The sequence below is a fragment of the Staurois parvus genome, unplaced genomic scaffold (assembly GCF_062004578.1).
Source record: "Staurois parvus isolate SC_StPar_1 unplaced genomic scaffold, SC_StPar_1.0 ptg000176l, whole genome shotgun sequence".
Taxonomy (NCBI): domain Eukaryota; kingdom Metazoa; phylum Chordata; class Amphibia; order Anura; family Ranidae; genus Staurois; species Staurois parvus.
The window spans coordinates 1,538,304-1,555,707 of NW_028317972.1; the positions used below are offsets into that span (position 1 = coordinate 1,538,304).

The window sequence follows — 17,404 nt, forward strand, 5'->3', positions numbered from 1 at the left end:
TGCAGGGGGGCAGCAGGACACAATACAGGGGGGAGAGCAGGACACATTATGGGGCATCATAGGGTACACCGTTGTAGCCAGTTTCCTTCAAATGCAGAGTAGTACGGGAAGCAGCTGTAATAAGTCCTGTCTCATAGCACGATCCTTCCCCGCCGTCCCCTCCTTTCCTCCCGTCTACCCCAGGAGGAAAGGAGGGACCAGTGGAAAGGACCGCGCTATGAGAGAGGTCTTATTACAGCCTCTGCCTGTGCTACTCTGAATGTGTTTGTTGAGACTATCTACCCGGCAGCTGTTTGACAGGTAGATCGTCATGGAACCCCTATTGAGAAACACTGGTTTACAGGATGCTGGAGTTTTACCAGCTGACTTTTTTTTTTGTGTTTTCTCTCTAGATCTCTGTACAAAGTTTCCTGGTTTGCACATCTGCTGTGCTCATTATGAGAGGTTACCACCATCCCTGCTGGATTTTTATTTAATATTATTGAGGCAGTTAGAGAAGGAGCTGGAATACAGAAATATTAAAGTAGAACTAAAAGGCAAAACATTTCAATTCTTTCAATTTGGATAGAGCAAGAGGTGGTTATATAACCACCATTTTTTTTTTCCTTTTGCCATATGTGTCCCGATTTTGCATCCTGTCCCATTACCAAAACAGGTCAAGTGAGAGGAAATCCCTCCAAAGTGAGGTAATCTATGGTTGTCAGAATTAGTGCCCCCATTGGAAGATTTCCCTTCAATTCTTGTTCCCGTGACAACCAAAAATTTGTGATTTTCTTTCACTCTCAGTGAAAATGGTAGACAGGACAAATAAAGAATTCAAACTCTGCTAACGGGAACACAAACTACAATAAAAACGTGACAGGCTTTCCAATTTCTCTCCACTCTATCCCAAAATAAAATAAAAAAGTCTTGCCTTTAGTTTTACTTTACAGTCTCCAAGAAAAACAGACAGCCAGGGGCTGACTTAGCGAAATAGATTCCACTTACAAATAAAAATATACATTTTGGGTAGATCGGCCCTTAAAAAAAATAACATTTACTATGAAAAATTTAAAACTTGAGGTTCTGCAGTGAGGGAAAAAAAATAAAACCCAATATTCACACCAAGTGACTTCTTCCAAAGCAAATTTAAAAAAGGCAAATATGGAATTGTATAAGCTGTGGTCAGTATGCAGAAAACAAGGTATCGCTCTCAAAGTCCAGTTCCTGATTGCAGCTGTTACTGCACGTATTGACTCTTCAGATTGTAATGATATAATCCCAACAGTGGCCATTCACAAATAATTACATGACCCAATTCATGAGTTGGCTGTGTTCTGTGTATTATTGGTGTCAGCTAGGAGGGAGTGGGGAAAAAAAAATATATTTGTTTCCTTTGATCCTTTAAAAATATTTGAAAAATCTAAAAGTTCATTAAACATCTGTTTCATCACAGAATTCACAGGAATGGCACACGCACTCAGATGCTTCAGTTGTAAATGGTGCAGCAAAATGACATCAGGACTGTAGAAGTAAGATGGTTTCAGTCTAGCAGCTCATCCTAATGGGTCAACAGGATTTAAACTGTCTAGCCAGTGCTATTCAGAAGACTGTTCCTTCTTCTGGGGTCCCACTTTAGTTTTGTTGTATTTCGCTTTAATGCCAGATTCCCAGTTCTTCTTTTCCATGGTGTATAACCTCATGGCGGCCTGTGCATCTTGGACCTAAAACCAAATATTAAAAAACTGTATTTGATGATCATCATCTATACACTTTCATTACAGTTTCCAGTCTATCAAACAGAAGTTTTTTGTTTTTTTTTTTGATAAGGCAGTACAGTTTTTATTTTTGTGGTCCAGCAGGGCTGTTGCAACAATGACAGGAAACATTTTGTTAACTACATCTAAATTTTTTTGGAATTATAATAAAGTTTCAATTTTAGCTTTTACTGCTCTTAAGTTGAGAACACATCTGGCCCCAGGGATAACCTGTCTAAAATCTTACATGAATCGAACAAAAAAAAAAAAGTTGTCAAAACTGAGGGGCTGCCCTCCTGTCCTAATTTTGTAACTCTCTTATTGTACTAGAATTAAAAGTAACATCTACTTTTGATTCTCTTTGGGCTGCGTCCCAGACTGAGACCTTATTTGATGTACCTGAAACTATAGTAATGTTATCTTTTTGTATCTTGGTATAGAATGAAAAAAAACAAAAACAATGTTGTCAAAGCCACAGATTTAGCTTTAGCTGTGTGATCTGGATTTTGAGTGATTGACTTACTGAGGAGTGTTCACCTGTCTGTACTTTGACATGGAGGATCTTTTCACACAGAAGTTTCAAAGATGGACGTCCACTCTAGCAGAAGAAAAAAAAAAAAGGGAAGGATTATGAAAAGGGTCCACTTTACATGATGAAGGTCAGTACTATTCACACAGCTAGAAATGGTGACATCACTTTAATGGCATTTATTGTAGTTTCTAACTTCTTGCTGAACAAAACTAACACTACGGATGCTCGCACACACAAGACGACATACCTTCACCTCCCTTCTGAAAGGTTTGTATTTCTGGGTGTCTCTTATGGCCTTTTTAGGATGATCCAAAAAGAGAATCTGAAACAAAGGGAATGCAATTATAGGATTAAAGAACTGAGCTACAGAGCAAGTAAAAAATAAAATAATTATCTATATCCACTTGAAGATCAAGCATTTTGGGACACGTCTTGTTTACATATAAAAAAACTATTTTTTTCTTTGATAGAAAACTTAGAACTTAGTACTTAGAACCCCTAAATATTATATATTTTTTCAAATGTAATTTTTTGGGGATTTTTTTTTCCTTCCAAAATACACTTTTTTGAATTTTAATGCACAAAAACAACATAATACCCAATTTTTTGGTAAAATTTAAAATATGATTTTACACCGTGTAAACAGATACCAAACATGTCATGCTTTAAAACAGCACACGCCTGTGCAACAGCAATAAATGATGCAAATTTCATAATCCATAGGCAACGCTGTTAAAGCCCTTACAGGTTACCACTTTAGATTTACAGGTCTGGTGCTAGAATTTCTGCCCTCGATTTGATGTTCACAGTGATACCATGTGTAGGAAAAATTACACGCTGTTTGCGTGTGTGCAGGACCGATGCATGTGTTCGCCTTTTGCGCATATTTTAATACCCTTGCTTTAAAATTGTCATCACTTTTATTGTTGTCACAGGGAATACAAGTATCCCCTGTGATAGCAATAGGCAGGGACAGGTACTCTTTATGGAAAGATCTGGGGTCTATTAGACAATACTAGGATGATGCTGGTATAACCATCGAAAGTGCAGCATTGTAAGGATACTTCACTGATCCAGAAGTGGATAACTACATTTTTATACATTATATACATACACACAAAGTATGATGTGATGGTACACCTCTGTGACTGAGACTGCTGCTTATTGAACCAATATGGCAATAAGGTGCAACCTTGACAGTTGTACCTTGGAAAAGACAACCATTTGGCACTGAAACAGAAAGTACCATTTACATACACATCTTCCAGATGGATGTGAGCACACACATGGCAATCCGAATGTACAGTCTCATTTAGATTTACAAAAACTATTCACTGTGAGGTCCTACCTGAACATATAATTTGGCTGAATATAATCAAGCAGGCCCTCACATGTCATAGTTGTTGGCAGATCTAAAGGAGATTGTACAATCAATCAATTTAGTAAACCTATATGACCAACTTTTATTTTCATAAAGTAATTATTGGTAAGGTCTGTTACAATTGTTCACTCACAACACATGTAAATAGTGGATCTATTTTTTGCATTCACTTTGATCCAATTTTGATGGATAACTTATTGAGGAGCGATAAACAACCCACCTTCAAATCGTTATGCACAGCATGACCAACCAAGATACGCCCCTTAAGAATTTCAGATACTTCTTTCTGTACAACCTTAAAATCCTCACCTGAAACACAAAAAAATCTGCCAGTTGGAAGCTCTACTTATTAGAGGCAAATTGTAAAAAGGACAGCCTTTCAAGTGTCTAAAATTAAAAAGGGGGATGTTCACAGTGCAGGATTACAAAGCTACAAATCAAATTTGACTGGTTTTAATTCAATGAACTACTGAAAGTCGATTGGTTAGGATAGTTCTACCCAAAACTGCTCTTTGTGCTGTATAACTTAACACCCAAAAAATGAACACCAAGGGTTTTCCTGAGACAGTCAGGGTTGAATATAATTACAATGAAATTGAAAACATCTTCCCTCTACTATACCAAACCACTTTCGATCGAAAACGCTTAATAAGAGAAATATGGCCAAAAGCTCTATTGGCCAGACTTCTCTTGTGGGTCACAGGAGTGGACATACTTGTGCACTCCTGTGACCCAGAATCAGCTAACAGTGGGCTAACGCCTGCTGTCAGATGACGCCCAGTCTCTGGATGTATTTTGACAACAGTGTTGGTTAAGCCTCAGCGCACGCTGAAAATCTGAGCCAGCTGCTCCTGCCTGACACTCCAGTGAATGCTGCAGGACCACAGCACAGAGAGGTGAATGACAGTCACCGCTCTGTGCTCAGAGCAGACCTGAGTACTGAGAATCAACTAAGCGATTGCCCAGTTCTTGAGCATAGAGCTGGCAGAGCAATTTACACTATTACATGGTATATGCTTTAATATTATAAGCTAGGTTTATTTTTTAGTATACCACACTTCTTTAAAAAAAAAATAAATAAATACCACTGTCTGTTCTAAGCCTTCTTTACCCCTAATTATAAATGCTGCAAGTTCTTACCTTTCTTAATATCCCCATGCCGGATGCCGCTGACCTCTGTCCTGTAGTCAGTAACACGTTCCGTGGGTTTAACATACTTATCATAAATGCACTTGCCAAACTGATTGACAATAGACACCCGAGCAACTATGCTTTCTTCACCATCTGTGCCCACTCCAACCATTTCGCAGTCCATTGCAACTGTCCTGGTAAGCCTATGAGAAAACAAATGCAATCACAAAACTGAAAGCCATCTGCTCAACCTCAGAAGTAAATCCATTTATGGAGTTGTTTATTAAAAAAAAAAACAAAAAACAAAAAAAAAAAAAAAAAGACTGGAGGGATTTCAGCCATGAGGGTATCGGGTTGGAATGTAGAGGAACCTTTACCGAGATAAACATGAAGGTTAAAATAAATTGAATAAATCACTAACTATGGTGAAATGAAAACAAAAATTATAATTAAAACGTATAAATACTGTAGCCACTAGTGCACACAACCCAAATCTCAGTGGGGCAAATTATACAATCATATTGTGAAGAGAAAAAATGCTGCGCTACATGAAACAATGGCACAATCCTTATATAACAAAAAACAAAGTGGAAAAAATAAAATATATATATATAGAAGATAAAATAGTTGAAAGAATTATTAATATTGAAAATTATATATATATATATATATATATATATATATATACACACACATACATACATACATACATACACACACACACAGTCAGGTCCATAAATATTGGGACATCGACACAATTCTAACATTTTTGGCTCTATACACCACCACAATGGATTTGAAATTAAATGAACCAGATGTGCTTTAACTGCAGACTGTCAGCTTTAATTTGAGGGTATTTACATCCAAATCAGGTGAACGGTGTAGAAATTACAACAGTTTGCATATGTGCCTCCCACTTGTTAAGGGACCAAAAGTAATGGGACAGAATAATAATCATAAATCAAACTTTCACTTTTTAATACTTGGTTGCAAATCCTTTGCAGTCAATTACAGCCTGAAGTCTGGAACGCATAGACATCACCAGACGCTGGGTTTCATCCCTGGAGATGCTCTGCCAGGCCTCTACTGCAACTGTCTTCAGTTCCTGCTTGTTCTTGGGGCATTTTCCCTTCAGTTTTGTCTTCAGCAAGTGAAATGCATGCTCAATCGGATTCAGGTCAGGTGATTGACTTGGCCATTGCAGAACATTCCACTTCTTTCCCTTAAAAAACTCTTTGGTTGCTTTTGCAGTATGCTTTGGGTCATTGTCCATCTGCACTGTGAAGCGACGTCCAATGAGTTCTGAAGCATTTGGCTGAATATGAGCAGATAATATTGGCCAAAAAACTTCAGAAATTCATCCTGCTGCTTTTGTCAGCAGTCACATCATCAATAAATACTAGAGAACCAGTTCCATTGGCAGCCATACATGCCCACGCCATGACACTACCATCACCATGCTTCACTGATGAGGTGGTATGCTTAGGATCATGAGCAGTTCCTTTTCTTCTCCATACTCTTCTCTTCCCATCACTCTGGTACAAGTTGATCTTGGTCTTATCTGTCCATAGGATGTTGTTCCAGAACTGTGAAGGCTTTTTTAGATGTCGTTTGGCAAACTCTAATCTGGCCTTCCTGTTTTTGAGGCTCACCAATGGTTTACATCTTGTGGTGAACCCTCTGTATTCACTCTGGTGAAGTCTTCTCTTGATTGTTGACTTTGACACACATACACCTACCTCCAGGAGAGTGTTCTTGATCTGGCCAACTGTTGTGAAGGGTGTTTTCTTCACCAGGGAAAGAATTCTTCGGTCATCCACCACAGTTGTTTTCCGTGGTCTTCCGGGTCTTTTGGTGTTGTTGAGCTCACCGGTGCGTTCCTTCTTTTTAAGAATGTTCCAAACAGTTGTTTTGGCCATGCCTAATGTTTTTGCTATCTCTCTGATGGCTTTGTTTTGTTTTTTCAGCCTAATGATGGCTTGCTTCACTGAAAGTGACAGCTCTATGGATCTCATCTTGAGAGTTGACAGCAACAGATTCCAAATGCAAATAGCACACTTGAAATGAACTCTGGACCTTTTATCTGCTCATTGTAATTGGGATAATGAGGGAATAACACACACCTGGCCATGGAACAGCTGAGAAGCCAATTGTCCCATTACTTTTGGGACCTTAACAAGTGGGAGGCACATACACAAACTGTCGTAATTCCTACACCGTTCACCTGATTTGGATGTAAAGACCCTCAAATTAAAGCTGACAGTCTGCAGTTAAAGCACATCTTGTTCGTTTTATTTCAAATCCATTGTGGTGGTGTATAGAGCCAAAAATGTTAGAATTGTGTCGATGTCCCAATATTTATGGACCTGACTGTGTATGTATATATATATATATGAATATATATATGAATCAATATATCATATATATATGAATCAAACAAAAGTCATTCAAAAACTCAAGTTTAAATCAATAAAGTGTTCTTCGGTGAACCATCCTTTGAATAAACGAAAAATATGTGCATCTGCCATCAATTCCCATGCAAAGACATCCTCCACCATATATCTGCTCACCTCACGCAGTGTGACCTCACATTATACAATGTTACGGTCTAACTGCACTTTTGGTCCCATATGGACTCAGATGATCAGCTTGCTGAATGAAGACTCCAAAGTAAGCGCCCTCTTGATAAGCATCTTTGTATCAGCCGTATTCCTCATTAACAACTCAACATAGTGATTTACCCTCTTAAACTTTTATTCATTAATTAAACATAAGAAATACACTCACGTTCTGGAGGTGTATTTTTCACCAGGTATGATGAACATCCAGTGATGTACAGATTAGACAGCAGCAGAGTCCTGTATATGCTCAAAACAGACACCATACATGTGTTGTAAGGCAAGGCAAAGCATGGGCCCACTTAGTGAATGCTATTGCCTACTGTAATCCAAGAGCCATTTACAGAGTACTACAACCGCTGTCCCGATGAATGGTAACATAGTGAGGTCATCCGCACACTCCTCTGACGCGTTTTGTCACTAGTCCCGTGACTTTATCAAGGGGATACGATTGGACCGTCCAACAATCATTCAATTCACATAGTAAACCGGTGCCATTTTGTTGTGGACCAGCCTAGCACATGGCGGTTAAGCCGATCGGCGCCATTTTATTGAAGACCAAAAGAGAGAGAACAAATTGCCAAAAAACAAACGCCGTTCATTGAAAAATAACATGGGATATGTATAGCATGAGCTATGGAGACGTCACCCATTCTTCATCCACAGCCCTCAGTACATTTCATACGGGATGCTCATCAAGCCAGCAGCAAAGCCACTTGATAACAATAATATAGTAATAATAAAACGAAAGAAAATGAACATATAAATATTGTGAATAAAAACTAAAATAAAAATACATAATATAATTAAAAATACAAAAATATAAAAAAAAATTATATATATATATATCTGATATGTATAAAATTGTAATTAAAAATCATGTTTTGAGCATGTACAGGACTCTGCTGCTGAGAGGATACTGCCATCTTGTGTTTAATCTGTACATCACTGGATGTTCATCATACCTGGTGCAAAATACACCTCCGGAACATGAGTGTATTTCTTATGTTTAATTAATGAATAAAAGTTTAAAAGGATAAAGCACTATGTTGAGTTCTTTTTAATGAGGAATATGGCTGATACAAAGACGCTTATCAAGAGGGAGCTTACTTTGGAGTCTTCATTCAGCAAGCAGATCTTCTGAGTCCATATGGGACCAAAAGTGCAGTAAGACCGTAACCGTAAAGTGCAGGATGTCTTTGCATGGGAATTTATGACAGATGCACATATTTTTTGTTATCCAAAAGGAGGGTTCACTGAAGAACACTTTATTGATTGAACTTAAGTTTTTGAATGACTTTTGTTTGATTCATACTTAAAAATTATTATTTTGTGTGGTTTTTGTTTTAAATATATATTTTTTTTATTAGTAATTTTTTCAACTATTTTATCTTCTATATATATTTTATCACTTTGTTTTTTGTTATACAAGGATTGTGCCATTGTTTCATGTAGCACAGCATTTTTTCACTTCACAATAAGATTGTATAAACATGAAGGTTGTTGCCCCTTTGATAACGTGCTGGTACACGAAGCGCGTTAGGGAGGAGCCAGGGTGGTGTTGTCATGCCGCACAGGCCACGTGTTAGGCTGGCGGCCATCTTTAATGCTGTTTGACCACACTGTGAATGCTTTGAATTTTTGTATCTACTTCTGCTTGGCAACCAACCATTAATAAAATACTACACTATTAGCAATTTCTGTTTGGGCTCGTTTGATTGCGAGCCCCCCCCCCCCCCCAAGGTGGATCCTTGTTCTGCTCTACATCTGCCATTGTGAGTGGTCCCCCTGTTGGTCAGATATGATACCCGTTACCTGGAGAGTGATCCCCCTGGTGGATGGCTGAGTGATTCCTGATCCCTGGAGATTGATGACCATACGATAACCTGTCTTTCGGTCGGTTGGCCAGGTGTTCCTTGGATACTCATATTACCATACACAGAAGACCAGGAGTGGTTTAAGTACTCAAATGCGCATAATATTGCGCTGGTTAGTGCAATCTACACTCATTTTACATCACTGGAGTCACGTTTCCTTCACCCCCTATCAAGTTTGGGACCTATGTGCTTATATATATTACTACATTCCTAAGTTCACCACTTGCACAGTTAACGTCCATAGACGTTCATTGCACCTGAATTACTTTAGCGCCTTATAGTGCAACTTTATGTGTTTATGTTACATGTGTAATTTTTTAAGCACTGCATACATTTATTGGTTTTATGAAGGTTAAGAGGTTTTGCCTTTATGTCAGCTGCTTTTCCCTGCACTACCAAGCGCTCGTATATCTATTGATAATGAAGGTTGTTGTTGTTGGCACCTAGCTCCAAAAAAAGATTGTTGCTCAGCACCTCACTGAATTCAACTTTCAATGAGTGCATGGTTGTTCTAGGTCAATGTTTCATAAAATATGGAATCCAGAGACAGCCAAACAACTAGCATTTTCAGAGGGTCGACAGTGTCGGCCCACTTATTGCTCAGTTCAGATTTCTTTTAATATTGTAGTTTACCCCTCAAATGCTCGATCTTTCACCAGGATCATATCTAATGCATCAGTCTTCTTCTCTGGCAAACCTTGCATCTTGCGGGCAATCTGACCAGCTTCTGGCCCCAGCGCTGCCTCTATGTCATCTGGATCCACGTCATCAAACCAAAGGTCAACCCTATGAACCAGAAGCATTAGAGCAGGTAAGTAAACATTCTTGCAGTCCCAGGGGTGCAGAGTTGGTTCCCCAGTAAGGACACTGAGCACACTGACTTTTTATTGCCTCCCTCTTTGTGTGGCAGGTTAATAACTATCCACCCAAACTAAACCTAGTGTGTGCAACTGTGGTGGAGACATTAAAGCATATGTGCCTCTGTTGCATAGATGGATGTGACCAGTTCAGTGTTCTCTCTACAGCACTGCAGAATGTCAGAGTTAAATACAGTAAATTGATAGCGTATGACTGTGGTGCAATAGTAAAGTATAAGCTCCCCTGGAGCAGAAACTGTTGTGACTAGTTCAGAGATCTCTGTATAGCACTTAGGAATATAAGAGCAATATAAATGAATATTAATAGCATGTGACTGTGGTTGGGGCATTAGGATGAAAGCTTGTCTGGTGCAGAGAGGTTTAGTATTGTTTATACAGAACTAAAGAATATGTCAGAGCTATATAAATGTATACTTGTAATATTAGTGTTTGAGTGTGGTGGGGGCATTAAAATATAAGCCCCTCTAGTGATCTCTGTACACTTGTCCCTTCAGTGCTGAGAGATGAAAAAACTGTTTTAGCAACAGCATGAAAAACACATACTTTGGTGTCACCGGGAGGTTTGTTTCCGTTGCTTTCTTCTTGTGATGTTTAGAAGGTTTTTCTTCCACTTTTGCTTGTAAAATCCTCCTCTTCTCCCTTCTCTTGTCTGCAATCCCAGTATCCTCTGCAGCTCTCTTTAGTGTTCTGTCATCAGTTGGACCCTCTTTAACTGTGGAGACACTGGAGGGGTTTTGTTTAATTAGAGGGTCAGCCTTCTGCTTTCCTAACTTTGGTAATTTTTCCTCCTTTTTAAGGGGGTTTTCCGGTGTTGATTCAGTATTAGTGATGTTCTTCTCAGATGTCAGTAACTAAAATAGAAAATAAGAATATTACACTGTATTAACTTGTAAAGATAACCTGTTAAGACAGCTGTTACCTGGCAGAATGGAATCTCTCATTCCATGCTGGTGGCTACCACTGCCATATTCCAGAAATAGTGTGAGTTCAAAGAAAGCAGGCACTTCTGCAGCTGCACAAGCATTGGGGGCCTCCAGGGCCTAATGGCAGCCTCGTTCCTGACAGGTAGCCTTGAAGGAATAATCTCATTACCCAAAACACAACCTATTGATCACTTATGTATTACTGCAAAAGTCTTGAAAACATTTTTTTCAGTTCAAATAGTGTAAGCACTTGATATCTGTGTTCAGGGTTGCCACACACCAGCTAAATGCTGCACTCAAGCTTGCATAGGAGTTCCCAGCTTTGTTTCAAGGTGCTTTTGAATATATTTTGTCTCTTAAATGCAGCAGTCAATCCTTGCCAGCTCACTTGCTTTTTCATAGCCATGAAGACAGATCATACAAATTAAAAATACATAAATCTAATTATATATTACACCACCAGTGAAGCTTCTAAATTTATCCAGCTCATAGAAAAGATAGTATTAGCTACTCACATTCAACTCATGTCGGAATAAGTAGCAATGTCTTGAGATAAACAGAAATTTCTTCTATTTTACCGAACAGGTCCAGTTAAATGTGACTAACTACTACTATCAACGGGTCTAATATTACTTATTTGAAAGTAGAGACATTGTTAAGGTTTTGTCATGAAGAGTTTGCATGTTCTCTGTGCCTGCTTGGGTTTCCTCCCACCCTTCAAAGACATGCTGGTATGTTAATTGGCTCCTGTCTAAACTGTCCCTAGTACGTGTATGTATGAATGTGAGTTAGGGACCTTAGACTGCAAGCTCCTTGAGGGCAGGGAATGATGAAAATGTACAATATATAATGTAAAGTGCTGCATTAATTGACGGCGTAATAGAAGTAAGTACCTATAATAAATTAAAGGAGAGTGCTGATAGACAAAGAGCACAAGGTAATCTATGGGAAAAAACTGCAAGCAACAAATAACCATTTTGCTCAGGGAGAGGAAAAAGGTTCTACAGTGGGTAAAGTTGGGAATGCCTGGACTGCAAAATCACACCAAGTAGTGTTTCCAGAATACCATATTAGTGACAACAAGCTGATTTTAGGCAATGGGATAACCTTGAACATTATAGCAATTCCAGGGTGAAAACAACTCAGAACAGGAAAGAACTACAGTGAAGGAGATTAGTATTTGATCCCCTGCTGATTTTGAATGTTTTCCCACTCACAAAGAAATGATCAGTCTAAAAATCAAATGGTAGGTGTATTGTAACACAGACAGAATCGCAACAAAAAATTCAAAAGAAATGCATATCTAACAAATTATGCAGCGATTTGCATGCTCATGAGGGAAATAAGTGTTTGATACCCTATCATTCAGCAGGATTTCTGGCTACCAGGTGACATTCATACAGGTAACAAACTGAGATTAGAAGCAGTCTCTTAAAGGGAGTGCTGCTAATCTCATTTTGTTACTTGTATAAAAGACACCTGTCCACAGGAGCAATCAAACAATCAGATTCCAAACTCTCCACCATGGCAAACACCAAAAAGCTGTCCAAGGATGTCAGGGACAAGATTGTAGACCTACACAAGGCTGGACTGGGCTACCAAACTATCGCCAAGCAGCTTGGTGAGAAGGTGACAACAGTTGGTGCAATCACTCACAAATGGAAGAAACACAAAACGACTGTCAGTCTCCCTAGGTCTGGTGCACCATGCAAGATCTCACCTCGTGGAGTGTCAATGATCATGAGAACAGTGAGGAATCATCCCAGAACTACACGTGAGGATCTTGCCAATGATCTCCAGGCAGCTGGGACCACAGTCACCAAGAAAACAATTGGTAACACACTACGCCGACAAGGATTGAAATCCTGCAAGGTCCCTCTGCTCAAGAAAGCACATGTCCAGGCCCGTCTGAAGTTTGCCACTGAACATCTGAATGATGCAGAGGAGGACTGGTTGAAAGTGTTGTGGTCAGATTAGACCAAAAATCGAGCTCTTTGGCATCAACTCGCCATGTTTGGAGGAGGAGGAATGCTGCCTATGACCCCAAGAACATCATCCCAATTGTCAAGCATAGTGGTGGAAACATTCTGCTTTGGGGGTGCTTTTCTGCTAAGGGGACAGGACAACTGCACCGCATCAAAGGGAAGATGGATGGGGCAATGTACCGTCAAATCTTGGGTGAGAACCTTCTTCCCTCAGCCAAGGCATTGAAAATGGGTTGTGGATAGGTGTTCCAGCATGACAATGACTCAAAACACACAGCCAAGGCAACAAAGGAGTGGATCAAGAAGAAGCACATTAAGGTCCTGGAGTGGCCTAGCCAGTCTCCAGACCTTATTCCGATTGAAAATCTGTGGAGGGAGCTGAAAGTTCGAGTTGCCAAACGTCAGCCACCAAACCTTAATGACTTGGAGAGGATCTGCCAAGAGGAGTGGGCCAAAATCCCTCCTGTGATGTGTGCAAACCTGGTGGCCAACTACAGGAAACGTCTGACCTCTGTGATTGCCATCAAGGGATTTGCCACCAAGTACTAAGTCATGGTTTGTGAAGGGGATCAAATACTTATTTCCCCTCATGAACATGCAAATCAGTGCATAATTTGTTAGACATGCATTTCTTTTGAATTCTTTGTTGCTATTCTGTCTCTCAGTGTTACAATACACCTACCATTCGATTTTTAGACTGATCATTTTTTTGTGAGTAGGCAAACATTCAGAGTCAGCAGCAGATCAAATACTTATTTCCTTCACTGTACATCCCTGCATGTATTTCAAGCCTTCATTTTCTACGTTAGCCAAATTTAAACACCATTAAAATTATCTGCCTGGTACATATAAGCCATACTCACTGCCTGCAGTGTTTTCCAGTTGGAAGAAAACTCTTCGGGCTTCTTTGGTGGAAGTAACAGAGACATCTTTCTGATCTCGGCCTGCTTGGTGGTGATTTTTGGATGGTTTTTCCAGAATTTCTTCTTTTTCTGTTTTTTGGTAGGTTTAACATTGTTTTTTTCCTGCTCCCCAGAAGATGGTTTGTCCTTTTTCACTACAATCTTCCCCATCTCTGTCCTATCATAGATGACAGATTAATGTCTGGAAGTACAATACAGACATGTTGATCATAAAACTATTAAACCATATTTATGTCTCTAGTAACTTTCACTATAGGCTGTAATGGGCATAACCCTCATACCTCCTCTCCCTTATTAGATGTAAGTTGCAATGAAAGACACTCACAGTTCCTGTTCCCTGTCATATGTAAGCTGTAACAAGCAGGGCCCCCATACCTCCTGTTCCATATTAGATGTAAGCTATGATGGGCAGGACCCCCATACCTCCTGTTCCCTGATAGATCATAAGCTGTAAGGAAAAAAAAAAAAAAAGACACTCATAGCTCTAATTCCCTGTTAGATATAAACTGTAACAAGCAGGAGCCTCATGAGCACAACCCTTATACCTCTTTTTTCGTGTTAAAAGTAAGCTGTAATGGGCCAGATACTCATAGTTCCTGTTTCCTAATTAGGTGTACAGCAATCAGTCATAACATTATGACCACAGAGTTAAAGTGAATAACACTGATTATTTGATTATAATGGCACCTGAAAAAGGGTGGGATATATTAGGCAGCAAGTGAATTTGCATAGCTGCAGACTGTTCAGGCTGCCCATGCTGACCTGTGTCCACAGCCAAAAGCGCCTACACTGGGCACATGAACATCAAAACTGGAGCAATGGAAAAAGGTGGCCTGGTCTGATAATTCATGTTTTCTTTTACATCATGTGGATGTCCAGGTGCTTGTGTGGCCCTTACCTAGGGAAGAGATGGAACCAGGATGCAGTATGAGGAAGGCAAGCCAACAGAGGCAGTGTGATGATTTGGGCAATGTTCTGCTGGGAGACCTTGGGTCCATTTATCATTCATGTGGATGTTAATTTGGAGTCCATGCTTTAAAGAGATTCCAAAAACGTAATTATTAAAATAATAATAATTATTATTAATTAATTATTAAAATAATAACAAATATGTCTATACTTACCTGCTGTGTGCAGTGTTTTTTTCACAGAGCAGTTGGGATCCTCCTCATCTCGGGTCCCGGCGCTCCTGGCCTCTTCCTACTGTCCGGTACCCCCATAGCAAGCAGCTTGCTATGGGGGCACCCAAGCATGCACACTCCCTAGCAGCTGCGCCATGTGTCCATTCTCACACACAGGGCCCCCCCCATTGGCTCAATAGCTGTGATTGCCATTGGCTCACATGGCTGTGCTTAACATGAGGAGAGGGAGTCCTGGGACAGCTGAGACTGTTCTCATTGGCTCAATGGCTGTGATTGCCATTGGCTCCTGCTGCTGTTTCAGCCGATGAGAAGAGGGAGTCCTGGGATATCTGATACTCCAGTGCACATCACTGGATCGAGAGGGGGCTCAGGTGAGTATTTGGAGAGGTGGTTTTTTACCATCATGCATAGAACACATGAAGGTAAAAAAAAAAGCCTTCAGCCTTTACAACCACTTTAACAGGTCAGAGCTGTGGATGGTCATAATGTCATGGCTGCTTGATGTAAGCGGTAATAAGCAGTACCATCAAACCTTCTGTTCCCTATTAGATTTAAGCTGTCAAGGACAGGATCCTCATACCACAGTCACAGTGTTCATGGGGGAATCCCTCCCACAGCATTATTGTATTCTGCCAGCGGAGTGCCTCCCTGTCAGCAGAACACAATGATCACTGCTGGAGGCTATAGCCATCGACAGTGATCGCATGCAAAAAAATCCAACCGGCTGGCTGTACTGAAGTTGACAGCTGGATCGACTTCAGTACAGTAAATCAAAGACGAATTCTCCTGCGCTCTAGGGCTCAAACAGGTGGCGAATAGATGGAACCAGGCCTGGAGGGATCGTCCACCAATGCATAAAGGGCTGTGCGGCTCCAAAACAAGGCTGGGGAAGCCCAATCAACACTGAAGAATGAAATGAAAACGAGAAGCGCACCAACCTTGCGCATTACCTCAGTAACCAAAATTTATTAATTGTAAAAAATATACTCACAAACAGCGAATAAAATCAGGCATGTAAGTCCTCACAGGGACTTGAAGATAACATGAGTCCCATCAGGGGAGTGGGTGTTCAGTATAGCTGACGCGTTTTGAAGGGGGTCTCACCTCGTGGAGTGTCTCGGGGAGCTCTGAGGAAGAAGGGACCCCCTTCGAAACGCGTCAGCTATACTGAACACCCACTCCCCTGATGGGACTCATGTTATCTTCAAGTCCCTGTGAGGACTTACATGCCTGATTTTATTCGCTGTTTGTGAGTATATTTTTTACAATTAATAAATTTTGGTTACTGAGGTAATGCGCAAGGTTGGTGCGCTTCTCGTTTTCGACTTCAGTACAACCAGCCTGCCCATAGATAGATTGAATCTCTGTCAGTCCCTGTTGAACCATCCAAGATTCGATTCATCTATGGCCAGCTTTAATACGCAGGACCATCAAACCTTCTGTTCCCTATTAGCTATAACCTGTGATGAGAAGGCCTCTCATCCTCATACTGGATCTCATTTTCAGGCTTGACAATTTCACAGTTAAATAATTAAAACATGTCAAGAAACAAACTACTAAATAAAAAACTAGAATATAACTGCTGATCAAAATAAGATGCACTCCCATAGAAATGCCCCAAAGAGAAGCATCAGATGAAATCTAAACTCATAATAATACCAGAAATACATGTTACGTGTGGAAGACACAAGACAGTCTGCGGGTCCCCCGTACCGTTTGCAGACAACTCACCTAAGTGCAGCTCCTCACATTGCAGATCTACTTCTCAACAACACATGTGACATGAGAAGACCGGAAGCCGCCGGCCAAATCCCTCCGTGTGCAACATGAGCCGCAAGTTCAGTTCCTGCAGAACTTTGGCATGCAGGAGACCTCTGCTGGAGAACTGAGTTTACTGCATGCTGTATATTTGGGGACCCCCTATTGGAGGAAAGAGGTAATAGTGGACTGGAGAGAGAGAGAAAGAAAGAAAGAATCAATCAATCCCTCCTAGAGGGCATAGGTAACAGTAGGCTGGATATCTTTTGATCCCTGTTAGAGGAAACAGTGGGCTGGATATACCAGAACCCCTGCAGTGCTGCAAGGAAGTTGCAATGAGCTGGATATTTGGAAACCCCTCCTGTAGGTAAAAGGTAACAGTGAGCTGGATGTCTGGGAACCCCTGCTTCAGGAAAAAAAGTATTAGTGGGCTGGATGCCGGAGGACAGCAGTAACAATAGATTGGATATGTGGGAACCCCTGCCAGAGGACAGAAGTAACAATAGGCTGGGTATGTAGG

The 17,404-nt window shown here is 40.4% G+C and overlaps 1 protein-coding gene across 5 annotated transcripts; it reads right to left on the reverse strand.

Moving 5' to 3' along the window:
* Positions 1 to 454: 454 nt before the first annotated feature.
* On the reverse strand, positions 455 to 16,958 carry REXO4 (RNA exonuclease 4). 5 transcript variants are annotated; one of them, XM_089677039.1, is made up of 10 exons: positions 16,858 to 16,936; positions 14,883 to 15,017; positions 13,925 to 14,141; positions 10,697 to 11,004; positions 9,909 to 10,061; positions 4,790 to 4,983; positions 3,870 to 3,958; positions 2,516 to 2,590; positions 2,260 to 2,334; positions 455 to 1,703 (listed from the first exon to the last, which is right to left on the reverse strand). In XM_089677039.1, exons 2-10 carry the CDS (start codon positions 14,987 to 14,989, stop codon positions 1,578 to 1,580), a joined length of 1,344 nt encoding a protein of 447 aa, XP_089533165.1. In that variant the 5' UTR covers positions 14,990 to 15,017; positions 16,858 to 16,936; the 3' UTR covers positions 455 to 1,577. The 5 variants fall into 5 exon arrangements, with proteins under 5 accessions (XP_089533165.1, XP_089533167.1, XP_089533166.1 ...); XM_089677041.1 differs by lacking the exon at positions 14,883 to 15,017 and having other exon boundaries at positions 13,925 to 14,165; positions 16,858 to 16,958; XM_089677040.1 differs by lacking the exon at positions 14,883 to 15,017 and having other exon boundaries at positions 16,858 to 16,935.
* Positions 16,959 to 17,404: the final 446 nt, after the last annotated feature.

Coding starts and splice junctions, on each gene's coding strand:
- REXO4 (XM_089677039.1), bottom strand. CDS start 14,989: ATGATAAATGGACCCAAGGTCTCCCAGCAGAACATTGCCCAAATCATC. Junction 4,984..9,908: donor AAAGATCGAGCATTTGAGGG/GTAAACTACAAT, acceptor GTTTTCTCATAG/GCTTACCAGGACAGTTGCAA. Junction 1,704..2,259: donor AGACAGGTGAACACTCCTCA/GTAAGTCAATCA, acceptor ATTTGGTTTTAG/GTCCAAGATGCACAGGCCGC.